Source organism: Equus przewalskii, chromosome 2 (genome assembly GCF_037783145.1).
Source record: "Equus przewalskii isolate Varuska chromosome 2, EquPr2, whole genome shotgun sequence".
NCBI lineage: Eukaryota > Metazoa > Chordata > Mammalia > Perissodactyla > Equidae > Equus > Equus przewalskii.
The window spans coordinates 79,394,270-79,410,078 of record NC_091832.1 but is presented as its reverse complement, the minus strand read 5'-3'; the positions used below and the strand labels follow the sequence as shown (position 1 = coordinate 79,410,078).

Genomic DNA, 15,809 nt, shown 5'->3' with positions numbered 1-15,809 from the left:
TCATGAAATTCATTTTTACAATATAGTAGCATCTAACTTATCTAAGGGTTATTATTTGAGACATACTTATAAAGACTAAAGCCTCACCCTCCCACCCACTCCAAACCAGGAAATAAGCAGCAGAGGTCTTAAAACAACCCAGCCTGAGAGCTAAATAAAGCTTTTGGGCTTCACTCACTAGTTAGCCTCTCAGGCTCTATTTATTTACTCAAGTTATCTTCGAGTAAATAAATCTGTCTTGGAAATCTGGTTTGTTATCTCACATCAGATAAGAAATAGGAAACTGGAAGCAACAAGAGTGGTGCTGGAAGGGCGCAAATCAAACCAGTGTTCTGAGAGTGAAGGAGAGACCAGAACTCTAAAAGGCAACACACCCAAAAAGCAGGGTAAAAAGCACCATTTTATAAAGGATGATGGAACCTCACCACTCCTCAGAGTCCTGAGGTGTCACTGGAGGAGCCCAGTCCATAGCTGATAAAAATGATTTGATGTTCTCAACTAGCCTTGGGAAGCTTCTAAAGAAGGCAGCAAAATGTGTATGAAGTCTCCAGAAATGGTTAATCAAAACAGTTTCAGTGTTAAAGGCATGCACTTGTTTATTTGAAAAACTAATTTGCGAGGGCCACTTTATTTCCCTAGGATGCCACAAAATGATGCTCAAAAATATGAGACATTGCTCAAAAATGGTATACTGTTTGGCTGAGAGTAGGGGGTTCTTCCCAAACAGATCTGGATGCACACATCCAGCATGAAGGAAACTGGGATTCCATAAGCAAAATCAAGATCCAAATAGCATGTGAAGTAGAAAGGACCTTAGAGATCATGCAGCCCAAGCCCATTGCTGAAAGGTTAGGTGATCAGAAGGCACCCATGCATCTCACTGTAGGGGAGGAACTAGAGTCCATGTCCGCTGCTTTCCGAGCCAGGATATAACCATCCATATCACAATTCTCCTTCCCTGGACAGACTCACAACCTCTGCATCCCTTGCATCCCTCCCCAGGCCCTCTGGTTCATCCACAGGCCTAACGCACTCACCTGCAGGAAGCAGTGTCCAACTGGGGCATGCTCCGCAAGGGTGGCATTGTACACCTGCCTCAGGAAGATGGGCTCGTTGTCATTCACGTCATCCACGGTGATGCTCACCAGGCAGGTGGCAGAGAGCGGGGGCTCTCCAAAGTCTTGGGCCACCACTCTAAGTTCTACCCACTCCTGGACCTCTCGGTCCAGACTCCGGGTGGTGCTGATCACGCCACTTTGGGGATCTATGGTGAAGGACGGTCCACACTCTGCCAGAGGCCGCAGAGCCTCTGGGCTGCAGAGAGCGTGGAGATGAACCAGAGTGTACCGCAGCCGGGCATGGTCGGTGCCAGCCTCGTCCGCATCGGAGGCGCTGACCCACACGACCGCGGTGCCGGGGACAGCAGCCTCGGACACTGAGGCCCGGTAATGCTCCTGGCTGAAGAGAGGCGGCTGGTCGTTGAGGTCCGCAACCCGGAGCAGCAGCATCTCCTCCGTGCTCAGCGGCGGGGACCCCGCATCCGTGGCCACCAGTCGCAAACCATACAGATCGCGGCTCTCCCTGTCCAGCGGCCCCTCCACGCAAAGGAAAAATACCCCTGGAGAGCCGCCAGGCCGCAGCGCGAAGGCTCCCTCCCCGCCCTCCAAGGACAACGAGATGCTCCCGCCTCCAAGGTCTACATCAAGTTCCCCAGCGGCCTCCTCTTCCTTCTCCGGGTCACCGTCCGCGTCGGACACCGAGACACGAGCCACATAGTCTCCGAGTCGGGCACCCTCGGAGACACGAGCGGTGCCTCCCTCGGTGAGGAAGAGCAGGTGAATGGCGGGCCGATTGTCATTCACGTCCAGCACCGCGATGGACACGCGCACGGTGGCGACCTCGGGCTCCGCACCTCCGTCGCGGGCCTCGACCACCAGCTGGTGCCAGGCCTGCGCCTCGCGGTCCAGCGGCCTCTGCACCCGCAGCACGCCGCTCAGTTCCTCCACGGTGAAGTAGGCCGCGTCGCCCAGCGACCCGCCGCCGCCGCCCGCCCCGGGGCTCTGCCGGGCGCGGATGCTGTAGCGCACGTGGCCGTTGGGCCCCAGGTCACGGTCGGTGGCGCGCACGCGACAGACCTCTGCGCCCGGCCGAGCGTCCTCGCGCACCGCGGCGCGGTACTCGCTCTGCTCGAAGACAGGTGGGTTGTCGTTCTCATCCAGCACGCGCATCTCCACACGCAGGTGGCCCGTGCGCCGCGGAAGACCGCCGTCCCATGCCTCGATCTGCAGCTCGTGGGCCGCCGCCGCCTCTCGGTCCAAGCGCCGCAGCAACACCAGGTCTAGGGGCTCCAGGGAGGACAAGGACTGCAGTGACGGTGGTGACCCAGGGGTCCCGTAGCGCAACTGGAAGAAGGGTCCTGCGGGGTCCTCGGAAAGGTCGGGCGGTTGGATCAGGCTGTAGCCCTGTGTGCTGAACAGCCCGGCGTCGGGGTCTTGGGCACCTGGCAGGCGGAAGGCGGTACCTGGCGGACTCAGCTCGGAGACGTCGAGTTGCAGGGAGTCTCGGGGAAAGCGAGGCGAGTGGTCGTTCACGTCGTTGACGCGGATCTCCACCTGCACCACAGCGCCCAGCAGCGTGGCGGCCACGAAGCTGTAGTGGTCGCGCCGCTCGCGGTCCAGAGACCGAGCCGTTCGGATGATGCCCGTGTCCGGATGCACGTGGAAGTCGTCGAGCAGCGGGGAGTCATCGGAATCCTCTGACAGAAAGAAGCCGCCCCCCTCCTGCTGCTGCGTGGCCGGCAGCCCGGCGCGGATGTCGCCGACTAGAGTGTCCGGAGGAAGTCCCTCGTCTACGGAAAGGCTGAGGTTGAACACCTGGACAGATGAGCCCGAGGCCGCCCACAGCCACGCGTGCATGAAGAGCCAGAGCAGGAAGCGCTGCGCCCTTGCGCCCCCGCCGCCGCCGCCCCGCCGCCCGCGGGGTGACCCTCTCCTCCCGGGGAGCAGGAGGCGCTTCCCGGAGGGAGCCCCACGCCGGTGACGCCCTGCGCCCATCCTCCGCCCAAAAGGGTTCATTTCTCCGCCAGCTCCTCGGGAAGGCTCCCGGGTAACTGCCAGCTTGTGGCAGGATGGCAGAAAAATCCAGGAGCCTCTTCCGCGTCTGAGCCAAAGAAGAAAAGACTTTGTTTGTCAAACAAACCAACAGACCCAAGAGCTCCCAAGGTTACGTCTGCAACTGGTGAAAACGTCCTCCGCCTGCAGCTCACGCAGACAGGGAAGCTGCAGCTGCCTCTGCCTCTGCAGCCACCTCTTCAGCCCCTGGATTTCTTTAAACGAGTCTCATCTCTTTTTCTCTCTCTCTTTTTATTCCTTTTGCATCTGTTCCTTGTTCTCCTCCGCTGGTTGTTTCCCCCTGGTAACGTCAGGTGCATTATTTCTTTTGCCAAAAAGGATGAAATTATTTAAAGCGGACACACACAAGGAGAAGATGGGGGTCGGGCCGGGGAAGGGGGTGGAGTAAGGGCGGGGAGGCCAAGAGTGAGGGCGCCAGGCCGGAGCGAAGGAGGAGGGAAGGAGGGAGGGGCGGCTCTGGCGGCGGCAGGGTCAGCTGCTCCGGGGGCGGGCACTCCCCGCGGCGTCTCGGGACGCCAGGGACCGCGCGGCTCCCCCTCCGCCCCAGCCCCCGCCGCCTCCCCTCCCCGCTCCTCCCCGCCGGGTGACGCGGCGCACGCGAGGGCAAACTCCAACCTGCGAGTCGCCCCTCTGCAGCAGGGCGCGTTCGCAGCTGGGCCAGGGACGGGGACGGGGGTAGCAAATGCCAAAAGCCCAGATTTGGACCGTGGGGCGGGTGGGGGTCGCGCAGGCGGGCCGTCTGCTCTGGTGGTGATGTGTGGGGGAAGGTGAGGGGCGCAGCCTCTCCACGCTTTCCCCCCCCCACTCCGCCCCCGCATCTCCTCCCTTCTGCAGCCCTGACGCTTGGGTCAGGCTGAGCGGAGAGGGTGGGGGGTTATAATCACTTTGGGGAGCCAAACTTGTGTTCTCCATTTGGCGAGAGAGACTCGCCCCCAGCGGAAGGACAGATGGAGTCAAAGGCCGATGCACAGCTGGGGCCAGGATGACTGCAAAAGGGGAAAGGCGGAACTTGCAAAAACCTTCCAGAACCCCCAGGAAATCTGTGACACACATGGTGCAAACCACGCTTTATTATGCCGGGCTACTAATCAGCGACGTGTGAGCGTCTTGTCATTCCCCTCTGCCACCGGGAATGACAATGGATTCGACTTGCGAACGGTTTTTTATGCATTCAGCGCCATCACAACACTTCCAGGATGTTTGATGATGCTGATTTATGGGCAGAAAGACGGGGTGGCTGAGGCCCCACCGCCTCTGAGCGCTCTACTGTCGCCTCTGAGCAAGGAAGTTTGCAGGCAGGGCCACTACTGAACCACTTTCAAAATAGCTTGTGTCTGAGCCCAAGAAACATGCCAATAAATTGTTATAGTGGCAGATTTCCCTTAAGTTATTCCTAATAATAGGTAGAAGTTGATAAATGGCCTCTAATAAAGAACACTCAAGGAAGGACTCTCTGCCCTCTTAGGAATGGCTGGCCATATTTGGCAAATGGTTTCTGCAGTTTTACATTTAGGCGGCATGGAAGAATTAATATCCTAGACACTGTTGCTGTCTTTTAGGGAGGACCAAAGGCCCTGCATGGCAGTCTCTTGCAGCAACAGAAAAATGCCTTTTTAATATATAGTGGAGTTCTGCATAATTGCTTATCTGCAGTCACACCATCATCTCTACCTCTGACAAAATAATAATAAAATAGTTAATTTTATAGCAGATATGTTGCATGTAAACGGAGACATTATTAAAACAAATACTGCTTCCTTTCACCATTGAAGTCTCCTTACCATTACAGAGATTTGTTCTGAGTCTTTTGTCTTCTTTCACCTCAACCTCTGCAAGTCTCACCCTAACTAGTCCCCTTGCCTCCACTCTTGCCCCTTTGTAAGTAATTCTCAACCAAGCACTGGGGTTAATACTTTTAAAGCTAACTCAAATCTTGTCACCCTCTGGTTAGAACCTGCCAATGTATTTCCATTATACTTGGATTATAATTCAGACTCCCTCCGTCAGACTCCTTCCGATAGTACAAGCCTCTACCTAATATGGCCCTAGCCACCTGTCTGACCTCATTTCACACCACCACTCTGGATCCAGCTGTGCTGCCTCCTTGCTGATTTTGGTACCTGTTATGGACTGAATTCATACGTTGAAACCCTACCCCTCAATGGGATCATAGTAGGAAGTGGAGTCTTTGGGAGGTAATTAGGATTAGATGAGGTCATGGGATGAGGTTCCTTAAAGGAGTCATGAAGAGCTTGCTGCTCTCTGCTCTCCACCATGCGAGGATATACGAAGTTGGCAGTCAGCAATCAGGAAGGGGGCCCTTACCAGACCTTGATCCTGTTGGCACCTTGATCTTGGACTTCCAGCCTCCAGAACCGTGAGAAATACATTTCTGTTGTTTATAAGCCACCCAGTCTATGGTAGTTTGTTATAGCAGCCTGAACAGACTAAGACAATATGTCTGAATTGTAAGAACATTTCTGTGCCTGGGAGTGATTTCTTCTGTTTTGTAAAGATTTAGCTCTTTCTCATTCGTGTCTCAACTCAAATGTCAACTGTTTGGAGACCTTTCCTGACCACCCTATCTCAAGTATCTTCTCCACCATAAACTCTGTATTCTTATATTACATTTCATTCACAGCACCTATCAGTACCTGAAATTAGCTTGTTTCATTCATTCGTTTATTAGATCACTGTAAGCTTAACCCTCTTTATGCACTTTAAGCACTGCTTTATCCCAGAACCTAGGACAGTACCTAGCACGTAATGGGTCTCTATTCACTACATACGTGTTGAACGACTGGATGGATGGTTGGTTGAACTGATGGGTGAATGGAAGGATAAGTCTGTTAAAGGAGGGTTTTGAAGCCGTAACTCAGAATTAATTGGCCTTGAGATCCTTTATTGTGATGAATTGTATCTCGCAATTTACTTATTTTAATCATTATAGGGGGCTTCTTGAACTTATTTCTGAATTTCTTCAACTTATTTTGCAAACTGTATTGTTATCAAATATTTACTTGAGTCTAAAAATAAAGGAAAAGCAGCTAGCTTTTCTGCATCTTTCACTGACACGTTCTTTGTAAACAGTGGTTTAGTTTAGAAACAAATGGAAAATCAGGAACTTCAGACATCTATTTTCCCTTAGTTTTTAGGCTTTATATTTCAAGCATGTGCAATTCAGGGTCTCCTGCTCATTTCACAACATCCTTCATTGAATGTCCTGAGCAGCATTCTAGGATTGAGAATTCAACTTAGTTGAGTAAAAGAAATAAGAGCACTTCTCAAATATGTAAAACAAGTTTAGACAGCACAGGACCAGCAGCCTGCAAGGCAGAGGTCGAGGTATGACCTTCTTGAGAGAAGCATCATCCTGTAAGTACCAAGAATTTGGGTTATGAAGCTGGGTAACCCTGTTCTGCTCTATAATTCTGGGCAAGTTCTTGCAATCTTTTTAAGCCTCAGTTTCCTCCTCCCTAAATTGGGGATTATAATGTCCAACTTACAGGGATGTTATGAGTCTTAAAGGAGACAATGTATGTGTACTAGCACGTAGAAGGCATTCAGTAAATATTACTTCTGTTCCCCTCTCTTGCTTGCGTGATGAAATATTTTAGGGGTGAAGTGTTTTGGGATTCTCAATAGTATCAAACTCTGACTTCTTGGCCTCCCTCAGTGTATGGAAAGGGAAAATGTAAAATTCCCCGTATCATGAATAGAAAGTATCACAGCAGAGAGACCTAGAGCAGATCTTCACCTGGTGTTGCATGGTTTAAGTGGCACAGAACGTCTATCGTCAAAAACACTTTCTCTCAGACTGTAGGTAGTCCTTAGCTTTGTAATAGTTAACTTAGTCTAAGTAGTTACTAAGTGCTCAAAGCAGTGTTCAAAGCATCTCACATCAGCCCTTTAGGGAAGGAATTATAATTACTATCCTCCTCGTACAGATGAAGAAATTGAGGTTCAGGGACACTGCAAGTCCCTTGACCAAAGTCACACAGGTGTAAGTGGTGTAACTGGAATCTGAACCCAGACAGTTTGCTCCAGTGTCTACGGTCTTCTGAGCTCTTCACTGGTCACTTATCATCTCTGTGATTTTTCTGCTTAAAGCAGATTATGTTGCTTCTGAATTCTCTTTGAAATCAGTACAGTGAGAAAGTAAGAGTTTTGGAAAGACCTGGCAGAACTACAGAAATAAGAGCTTTGGACAGCACATTGTATGAATGGTGGGATGGCACAGGAGAATAGCCACAAGGATAGGACTACTTGGGAATACAACAAAAGAAGCCTATTATTTAGGGGCCGACCCAGTGGCATAGTGGTTAAGTTCGCACACTCCACTTTGGAGGACTGGGGTTCACAGGTTCGGATCCCAGGCATGGACCTACATGCCACTCATCAAACCATTCTGTGGCGGCGGCGGCCCACATACAACATAGAGGAAGATTGGCAGAGATGTTAGCTCAGGGACAATCTTCCTCAAGCAAAAAGAGGAAGATTGGCAACAGATGTTAGCTCAGGGCTAAGCTTCCTCACCAAAAATAAAGAAAGAAAGAAACCAATTATTTAGAATAGGTACTTAAAGCCAAGCAAGGAGGATCATATGAAACGTGGAGGGTTTCTTCCCATCTTGTTCCACAGGGGGAAGACCCTCTGAGTTTAGGAGGGACCCTATGACAGTGGGGAGTACCCTTGCCATCTTTGGCTTACATGTCATCTTTCTAAAAAAATGAGCTGAAAAGTGTTTGGAGCTTGAGATGGTTAAATTCTGTGTATCAACTTAGTTAGGCCATGGTGCCCAGTTGTTTTGTCAAACTCTAGTCTAAATGTTGTTGTGAAGGTATTTTGTAGATGCGATTAACATTGACAATGAGAAATTGGGGCCAGCCCTGTGGTGCAGTGGTTAAGTTCGTGTGCTCCACTTTGGTGGCCTGGGGTTTGCAGGTTCAGACCCCAGGTGTGGACCTACATACCACCTATCAAGCCATGCTGTGGCAGGCATCCAGCATATAAAGTAGAGGACAATGGGCACAGAGGTTAGCTGAGGACCACTCTTCCTTAGCAAAAAGAGGAGGAATGGTGGCGGATCTTAGCTCAGGGCTAATCTTCCTCAAAAAAGCGTAGAAAAAGAAAAAAAGAAACATTTACAATGAAATGGCTTTAAGTGAAGATTACTCTTGATCATATGGGTAGGCCTCACCCAATCAGTTGAAGACCTTAAATCAAAAACTGAGTTTCCCAGAGAAGAATAAATTCTGCCTCAAGACTGTAACATAGAAATTCCTGAATTTCCAGGCTGCTGGCCTGCCCTAGCAGTTTTGAACTTGTCAGCCTCTACAATCCTGTAAGTCAATTACCATATGTATATTGGTTCTGTTTCTCTGGTGAACTCTTATACAGAGCTTTATAAGAAGAGAAGAAGATTTAGTGTCTAATATCATAGTCTGTATTTAACATCTACATGTATTTTCTCTTCTTAAAATTTTTGAATCAGAATCCTGGACATGATGGGATCTTGTGCAGACAGGTAACTACAGGGTGGGTAAATCAAGTCCACCTCCCACCGTGGGGCCTAAGCCTTCCGAAAGAGATAGAGGATCATCTTTCTCCTCTTTTTTAGCATTGAGAACTGACTTATACACACCCATTCAATTTTCTCAACCCAAAAGAATATGATTTAATTTTAGAGAATATTAGTCTCTGTTTTTGATATCAACATATAGTTATTTCTTTAGATTCTTTGGGAAGATGGAGAAAAATTGGTCAATAATTTTTTATACCAACATTTTGTCAAATGTTTGGAAAGAAGTATAACGTGGCTTATTATTAAGTATATTTAGAGATATGCTTGTATCAAATCATATTTTTCAAATCTGGAAGCTGGAAGTAAGAGTTACAGATACTAAAGCTTTCTCTATATTTGAAGATTATAGTATAAGTAGGTGTGAGACAGAACCCCCAGCTAAAGTAATTCCTGCCCAGTTTTGTCCACATCCCCTCTTCTCTCTCCCACATTGCTTATTCTCCTTCCCAATAATTGTAAGGCAGATCACTTCTCCCCACTCCCTCCACCAGACTCCAGATGGCGGGCAAGGGCCAATCAACCCTGCTCAACACACAGCCTTTCAGATTTGGCTTCTCTGACTCTGTCTTTGGCGCGCGCGCACACACACACACACACACACACCCCTTCTTGCTTTCCCTGAAAGCCTTTCTTTAGATGAAATGATCCCAGCTCCTTATTTCCCTAACCCTTTAATCATTTTGTCTCTGTTCTCTGAGCTTTTTCCAATTCCCCTATGTATCATTTAAGATGTGGAAACCAAAACCGCACACCATTTTCTAACAGTCTACACATTGCCAAATCTAGGGGGGCCGACTTACTTCTTCAATCAGAAATCAAAGCCAATTCCAACAGGTTCTTACCAAGTGGATGTCGGAACAGGTGTGACACCCCCATGCCAATAAAACAACGCCTTTGAGTAGATAATTATTCAGTGTGGAAGGCAATTTAATTGCTTTCACTCACAGGGATTTTCAGAATATTCACGGATCTGTATAAGACAGCATGAAGGATACAACTAGTGAAGAAAAAGATAAATAGCATTTAATCCTGCCAGTATTTTTCTAGGTGTTATTGCTCTTTACGTGAAGCAAAGGAAGCCAACGTGTTTCCTGGGACAAAGCAAAGTTCACTGAAATACATATACATAATGTATGTTATAATAATTCCAGGGAAGAGAAAGCAAAAGAAATACCGCCCTGCCAATCCCACAAACATTCAGTGAGAAAAACACCTGGATTCTCCCCAAGCCACAGCTGTTCAGTTGGAAAATGCCTGGATCCCATTGAATCAAGGCAGTCAGGGAAAAGAGCCACATCCGGCCCAGTGTGTCTCCTCAGTACGACAGGCACACATGAATCCTATTTGATCAAGACACAGTTATTCTGGAAATAAATAGATCCTGCTGGATTCAAGCACATGTCGTGATTAGCGTACACATATGGGGATACACTGGGTGCAGATACCGTGTATGAGAAACTCCTTCAATGCACAGATATTTGGTAAGAAAACGTGTGCCACAGATTTTTGGCCATGTCACTATCTCGGTTATTTTTCTCATGGAGCATATGCGGATCTGGTGGCGCTGCTGCTTGATGAAGTTTGCCTGGATCACACAGAATCTGAGTGTTTTGCCCCGATCTATAAATCTATTAGCAGTGTGTCTATGTAGAGAGAAATGCAAAATTGAACATCAACCTGGTTTTTCAGTATGCTCAACAACACAGTAGCGTAATCACAATAGGAATGTTCCAGCCTTTCTGAACACACGTGAATTGAGGAAAAAATCTTTATCGTCACAATTTACATTTTTCACACATTTCCATCTTTTTTTTGACATAAACTTCTTTTGTGTCTAATGCAACATTTTCACTACACTTTCCAAAATTTTTCAGCAATTCATGATTTAAAAAAACCACGATTGGCTCTGAAACTAACCCGAAAATTAGGCAAATATTTATACAAATTAAATAATCATTGGATTTACCTACTTGAAGGCATGCAGAGGTGTCTTATAGCTGTTATAATTTATAAGGAATGAATCAGTGCTTAATGCTTTTAAAGATGTTTTTACGTTACAGTCCAAGCGAATCTTGAGTAGAGAACCTGTGCTTGGAGAAGTCAGACTCTGAGTCTGAAGACTAGATTCCTGAGGTCCTCAGAGAGTCTCTCCCATCCAATGACTTGCCGCAGAAAACAGGATTGCCATCCCTGGACAGGCCATGGTAGAAACTGCTGCATGAATTCAGGTGCTCCCCAACTTTCCTCTATTGACTGCCAATTCCTTATTTCCCATAATTATTTGTATCCAGTGCAAAAAAAAAAAAAAGAGGGAAAAACAGAGGAATGAAATTCCAGAAGCTCTTGGTCTGGCAAGATGCATTCAATTAATAAACTGCAGTCTTGCAGAAAAGCAGCCCTAAATCCCATGGTCACAGACATCCACTCTGCCCCCTGCACACGGAGTGTTTAAGCCATCAAATTGAACTCCCGGGTATCTGCAGTAAGTAATATTACTGCATTGGCAGGAGCTTCTCTCCAAACACAGCTTCCTGTGTCTGCAAATGTATATTTTTTCCCTCTGCTTTCATGGGCTTTTATCTCTGACCCTTTACTGTATTTATAAATCCTGCTTCCGGTTTTTGCTCTGTGCTTTATCTTTAAGATTTCCTTTGAAGGCCTTCAGCCTCTCTTCTCATGTGCTTTTATCCCCAGCCCACCTGCTTCACGTGTGGGCTTTATTCAGTCTTTTTTCCTTCTTTCAAGGCCTGGTCTCCAATCCAGGCTTAATGGAGAAGCTTAAAAATAACCCCATTGAAAATGTGGTGTAGAGGAGATGCTTTAAAGGCTCAAATGGTAAAGACCTTCAGCGGACACAGATGAATGTTAAATGCTAAGAAGCAACCACCAGCGGTCAGAGAGGAATCGCTCATTTTCAAGCAAGTATGTAGCATAGCCCATGAGGAAAAAGGCAGAGCCGTACAAGGCTGCACAGCTGCCAGTCCTTGAACTTTGCAGGTGCCCAGAGTGAATGATTCTAGTACCCAGCCCTTATTCTGCAAGCCTGTCACCAGCAGCAAAGCCATATTCACAAAGCAAGGTAATCTGAAGGACTGGTCGGGACCTCACTTTCTATTGCTTCTAGACATGCGTCCTCATAGTCCCCTGTGGTAGGTAAAATAATGCCCCCCAATAAAGATGCCCACATCCTAATCCCGGGAACCTGTGAATATATTAGCTTGTGTGACAAAAGGGACTTTGCAAATGTGATGAAGTTACGGATCTTGAGATGCGGAGATTGTCTGGTTGGGTCCTTATACGTGAAAAAAGGAGACGGGAGGGTGAAAGTCAGAGAAGGAGATGGGACAACAGAAGTAGAAGCCATGAAGGGGCCACGAGGGAACGAATTCTGGCAGCCTCTAGAAGCCGGAAAAGGTAAGGAAATAGATTCTCCTTAGAGTACCCAGAAGGAACACAGCCCTGCCAAGACCTCAGTTTTAGCCCCATGAGACCTGTGTCAGACTTCTAACCTCCAGAATGCTAAAATAAGGCATTTGTGTTGTTTGTGGCCACTAAGTTTGTGGTAATTTGTTACAGCAGCAATACAAAATTATACATCCCTCAATGGAGCCAAGGCCGGTTGGCCATCTTTCCTGCCTTCTCCATAGTGAATACCCACCTTTCCAGTGCCTCTGTTTCTCTCAGACATCTAAATTCTCATTGCAGTGATGGCGGAAGTGATCACAGTATTGGTTTTACTTCCAGCCAACAGCATCTCGAGGGGTTAGTTCCAGCTGCAAATCTGGGCAGATTCGCTTCAGAGAATGTGTTTCTTACAATGTCAAGATGAATTTTTTCCTTTGATTTAAACGCATTATCTGAAATTTTATCTTTGTATAAAATATTTTCAAAAAATATCTGCAACAAAAAAGCACTCCTGTTATAAAAAGTTAAAAGAATTCTGTGCAAATAAAACACGATCATGATTGTGAACCCCTTAACTAGACGTGCATTTGGGGTACAGCTGAGAGGTAGCTGTGATTTATCTGAGGAAGACAACGGAGTCTTTGGGAGAGGGGTTAAGGACACAAAGGTTACTTTTAAAGCAAAGCGCTTGGCCCCACAGCTGGAAAATGGGGTTCTGGTTATATTGTGGAGAGAAATAAATCTTGACTTTGGAAACAGTCTAAGTGTTATATAATGGACCATGAAATCTACTCAATGCGGGTGGCTGGCCCAGGAGCTAGGAAACCTGCTAATGCACACACAGGGTCTGCTGCTCTTCTCCTCATACTGAAATGTGCTTTTCAAACTTTTCTGACCCACCCTAAGAAATACATTGTATATCCTAAGACACTGCAGACGCACTCAAATTGTAACTGGAACAACAGTTTCACAATACCCTTCTTACCCTCACAATGGGGGAAGCACTCTGATATTTCTTAATTTTTATTGTTATTTTTCACTGTAGTTTTTTAAATGCTGGCCAGGACCCACTAAGTGGTCATGACCTTCGGTTTGAAAACATAGCTTCAGTAGTACCATTGATCACTCAAATAGGTATGTTTTTCATTAACTTCAAATGAAATGATAGTGAAGTGACTATTTTTAAGGTCTTTTCCCACTTTATAATTTCACAGGTTTTCCTCGAGGGGAACATTATTTTATCCAAAGTTGATTTTTTAATAGAATGAAGCAAGGACTGACAACTTGAAATCTTTCCTCCAGCAAGTTTGTTTAATAAATAAATAGTTTTTCTAAGATAATTCTGATATTTCTTTTTTTTTTTTAACTTGAGTTCATAATAGCTTACATCATTGTGAAATTTCAGTTGTACGTGATTTCCTGTCTGTCACCACATAGGTGCTCCCCTCACCCCCCGTGCCCACCCTCCACCCCCCTTCCCCTGGTAACCACTGAACTGTTTTCTTTTTCCATGTGCTTGTTTATATTCCATATATGAGTGAAATCATAAGATAATTCTGATATTTCTTGTCCTTCAATTATGAATTTCTAATCAGAATCAGGAATTATTGGAATTATTGCCACATTTTTTTGCCACATAGGCATTGATATTTGTAAATTTGGATTTCAGGAGTTGGGGAACCAGAGTGACTCCTAGGGGATAAAGCATTGTGAGTCACTCTCTGAATATGTTTTGATTTACGATCCTAGCCAATATTACCTTGAAAATCACCTCCCCTCCTCATCGCTAAATTTGCTCAAAGCAGGTAATGCAAGCGTCCTAAGACTCCCAGAAAACTGCTCAACTTCACTTTGTTTTCAACAATTATGGTTCACAACACCCTTCTCAGGTTCTTGCCTGTAAAACAGAAGTGACACTAAACTCTCAGGGCTGAGGAATAGTTAATAAACTGTGCTACCCCTACAGAGATGCAAAGCAATAGCAATCACTCATCAGTTTGCTGAGAGCTGACAGATTCCAATTTCCCGTTTTCCAGAGACACTCTCCTCATTACCAGGCAAAACCAGAACAGTTAACTTGCCCAAGATCTATAGCTTGCTGCTGTGATCTCATCTGTCTGTGTCCCTGTTGGGGACTCAAGCAGGTGGCGCTGAGAACAGTGAACTGACATATGGAGACATATTGCCTAAATAGGCTGGTCCACCAGGCCAGCTAATTTCCCTTCTATTTTGAGAAGAGCAATTATTTTAAATTGCCATATATCAAAATGACTTCGCTCTTGCCCTGAAATATAGCAAATCAATAAAATATAATCTAAGTGAGTGTCTCCAGCTACTTTGACTTAAAAAATTAAAGATTAAAAAAAAAAAGGAGATGCAGAGCCCACCCTGCTTCATTTAGAAGTGAAGGACCACAATTCAAGGCTTTACCATATTCAGCTGGTCTGTGTCAAGCATCCTATTTTGGGAGTCTGACTATATAGCAAAACTACTCTGCAACTTTGTTTCTGAGTCCCATCATATTCTGTTGAAATTTGTTTTTGTTTAGGGAGAGAGGAAATTGATAGAAAGATAGAACAAAAAGAAGGATGCTATACAGTAGATGTTGGACACAAGACAGCAACTGGGAAGAAGCTAAGAAATCTTTTGCCTCCGTCAAACATTTACTTGAGGGCGGCAATAACACAGGAAATGACAGTCTTGAACGCAGAAAAAGCTCACCTACTCCACCTGTCCAGAATCAGAACTTAGGCTGGTTCAACCAAATACTCCATTTGAAATGTTGTTTCTAAGGAGAAATGCATTCAGAATTCAAAATAAAGATTTTGAAGGAAAATTTTAATTTCTATATTTAGATTTAGCCCTGAAGGGAAATAGGGTGTTGATTTATGAAGCGGAGAGAAATTATGAACAGCTGCAACCTTAAGGACACATTATCAGAGGGGGCTGGCATGTCCAATTTGGACTGAAGTTCCAGAACCTTCCAGAGTCATGATTTGGACTCACAAGATCTTAGAACTCCCTATCTAGTCAATTTTAGAAAATGCTATACCCAACCCTTGCACTATTTAATTGACAGCAGTAAGACGTAGCAGTTAAAGATAAATACAAATAGTAGTTAAATTTTGTAGATTTTACTTTAGAAAGAACCATTGTTTTTTCATTTATGATGAGTAATTTTTGAAATCAAAAGACAGTTAATGAGAATAATTGAATAAAAAGAAAAGCCTGAAATCTATTAATTTCAGAAAGCCTGGCTATCAAATTACAAAGATCTTCCCCAGGTAAAGCATCTGAATGAGTGTGAGCTTCCTCTTGTGGGCAGAGCTTGCAGACAGGCACAAAACAGTAATAATAACGTCTCAGGGTGGAAAAATACATAATTATCTTCTATATTATTAGATGAATAAATGACTGCATGGCAAATTATCTTAACCTCTTTTTCTTCAAATGTGAATAAAAATAGTTTTTCCTCACTTCTTGCAGAGGGCTTCTAAGTACACAAAATCCACTCCTGAATGCCTTCTGGTTTCTTCTAGCAATCTTTAAACCAACATAAGGATGAGCAGTTTGTGATTGAATTCTGTTTTGTTATTTTTTAGGATTTATTGAACATTGCTCTTCTGTTGCATAGACAAACAAGTTACCTGGCCTTTTAGGGGATCCAGTCACCTACTCCCTACACAAGC

The 15,809-nt window shown here is 45.8% G+C and overlaps 1 protein-coding gene across 1 annotated transcript in view; it reads right to left on the bottom strand.

Moving 5' to 3' along the window:
• The window catches only part of DCHS2 (dachsous cadherin-related 2), a 249,415-nt gene extending 245,973 nt beyond the window's left edge, over nt 1–3,442 (bottom strand). Inside the window, exon 1 of the mRNA XM_070608836.1 lies at nt 1,038–3,442. Within this exon, the coding sequence (XP_070464937.1) occupies nt 1,038–3,074 (2,037 nt within the window). The 5' untranslated portion in view covers nt 3,075–3,442. The remainder of the gene's footprint in view (nt 1–1,037) is intronic.
• Nucleotides 3,443–15,809: the final 12,367 nt, after the last annotated feature.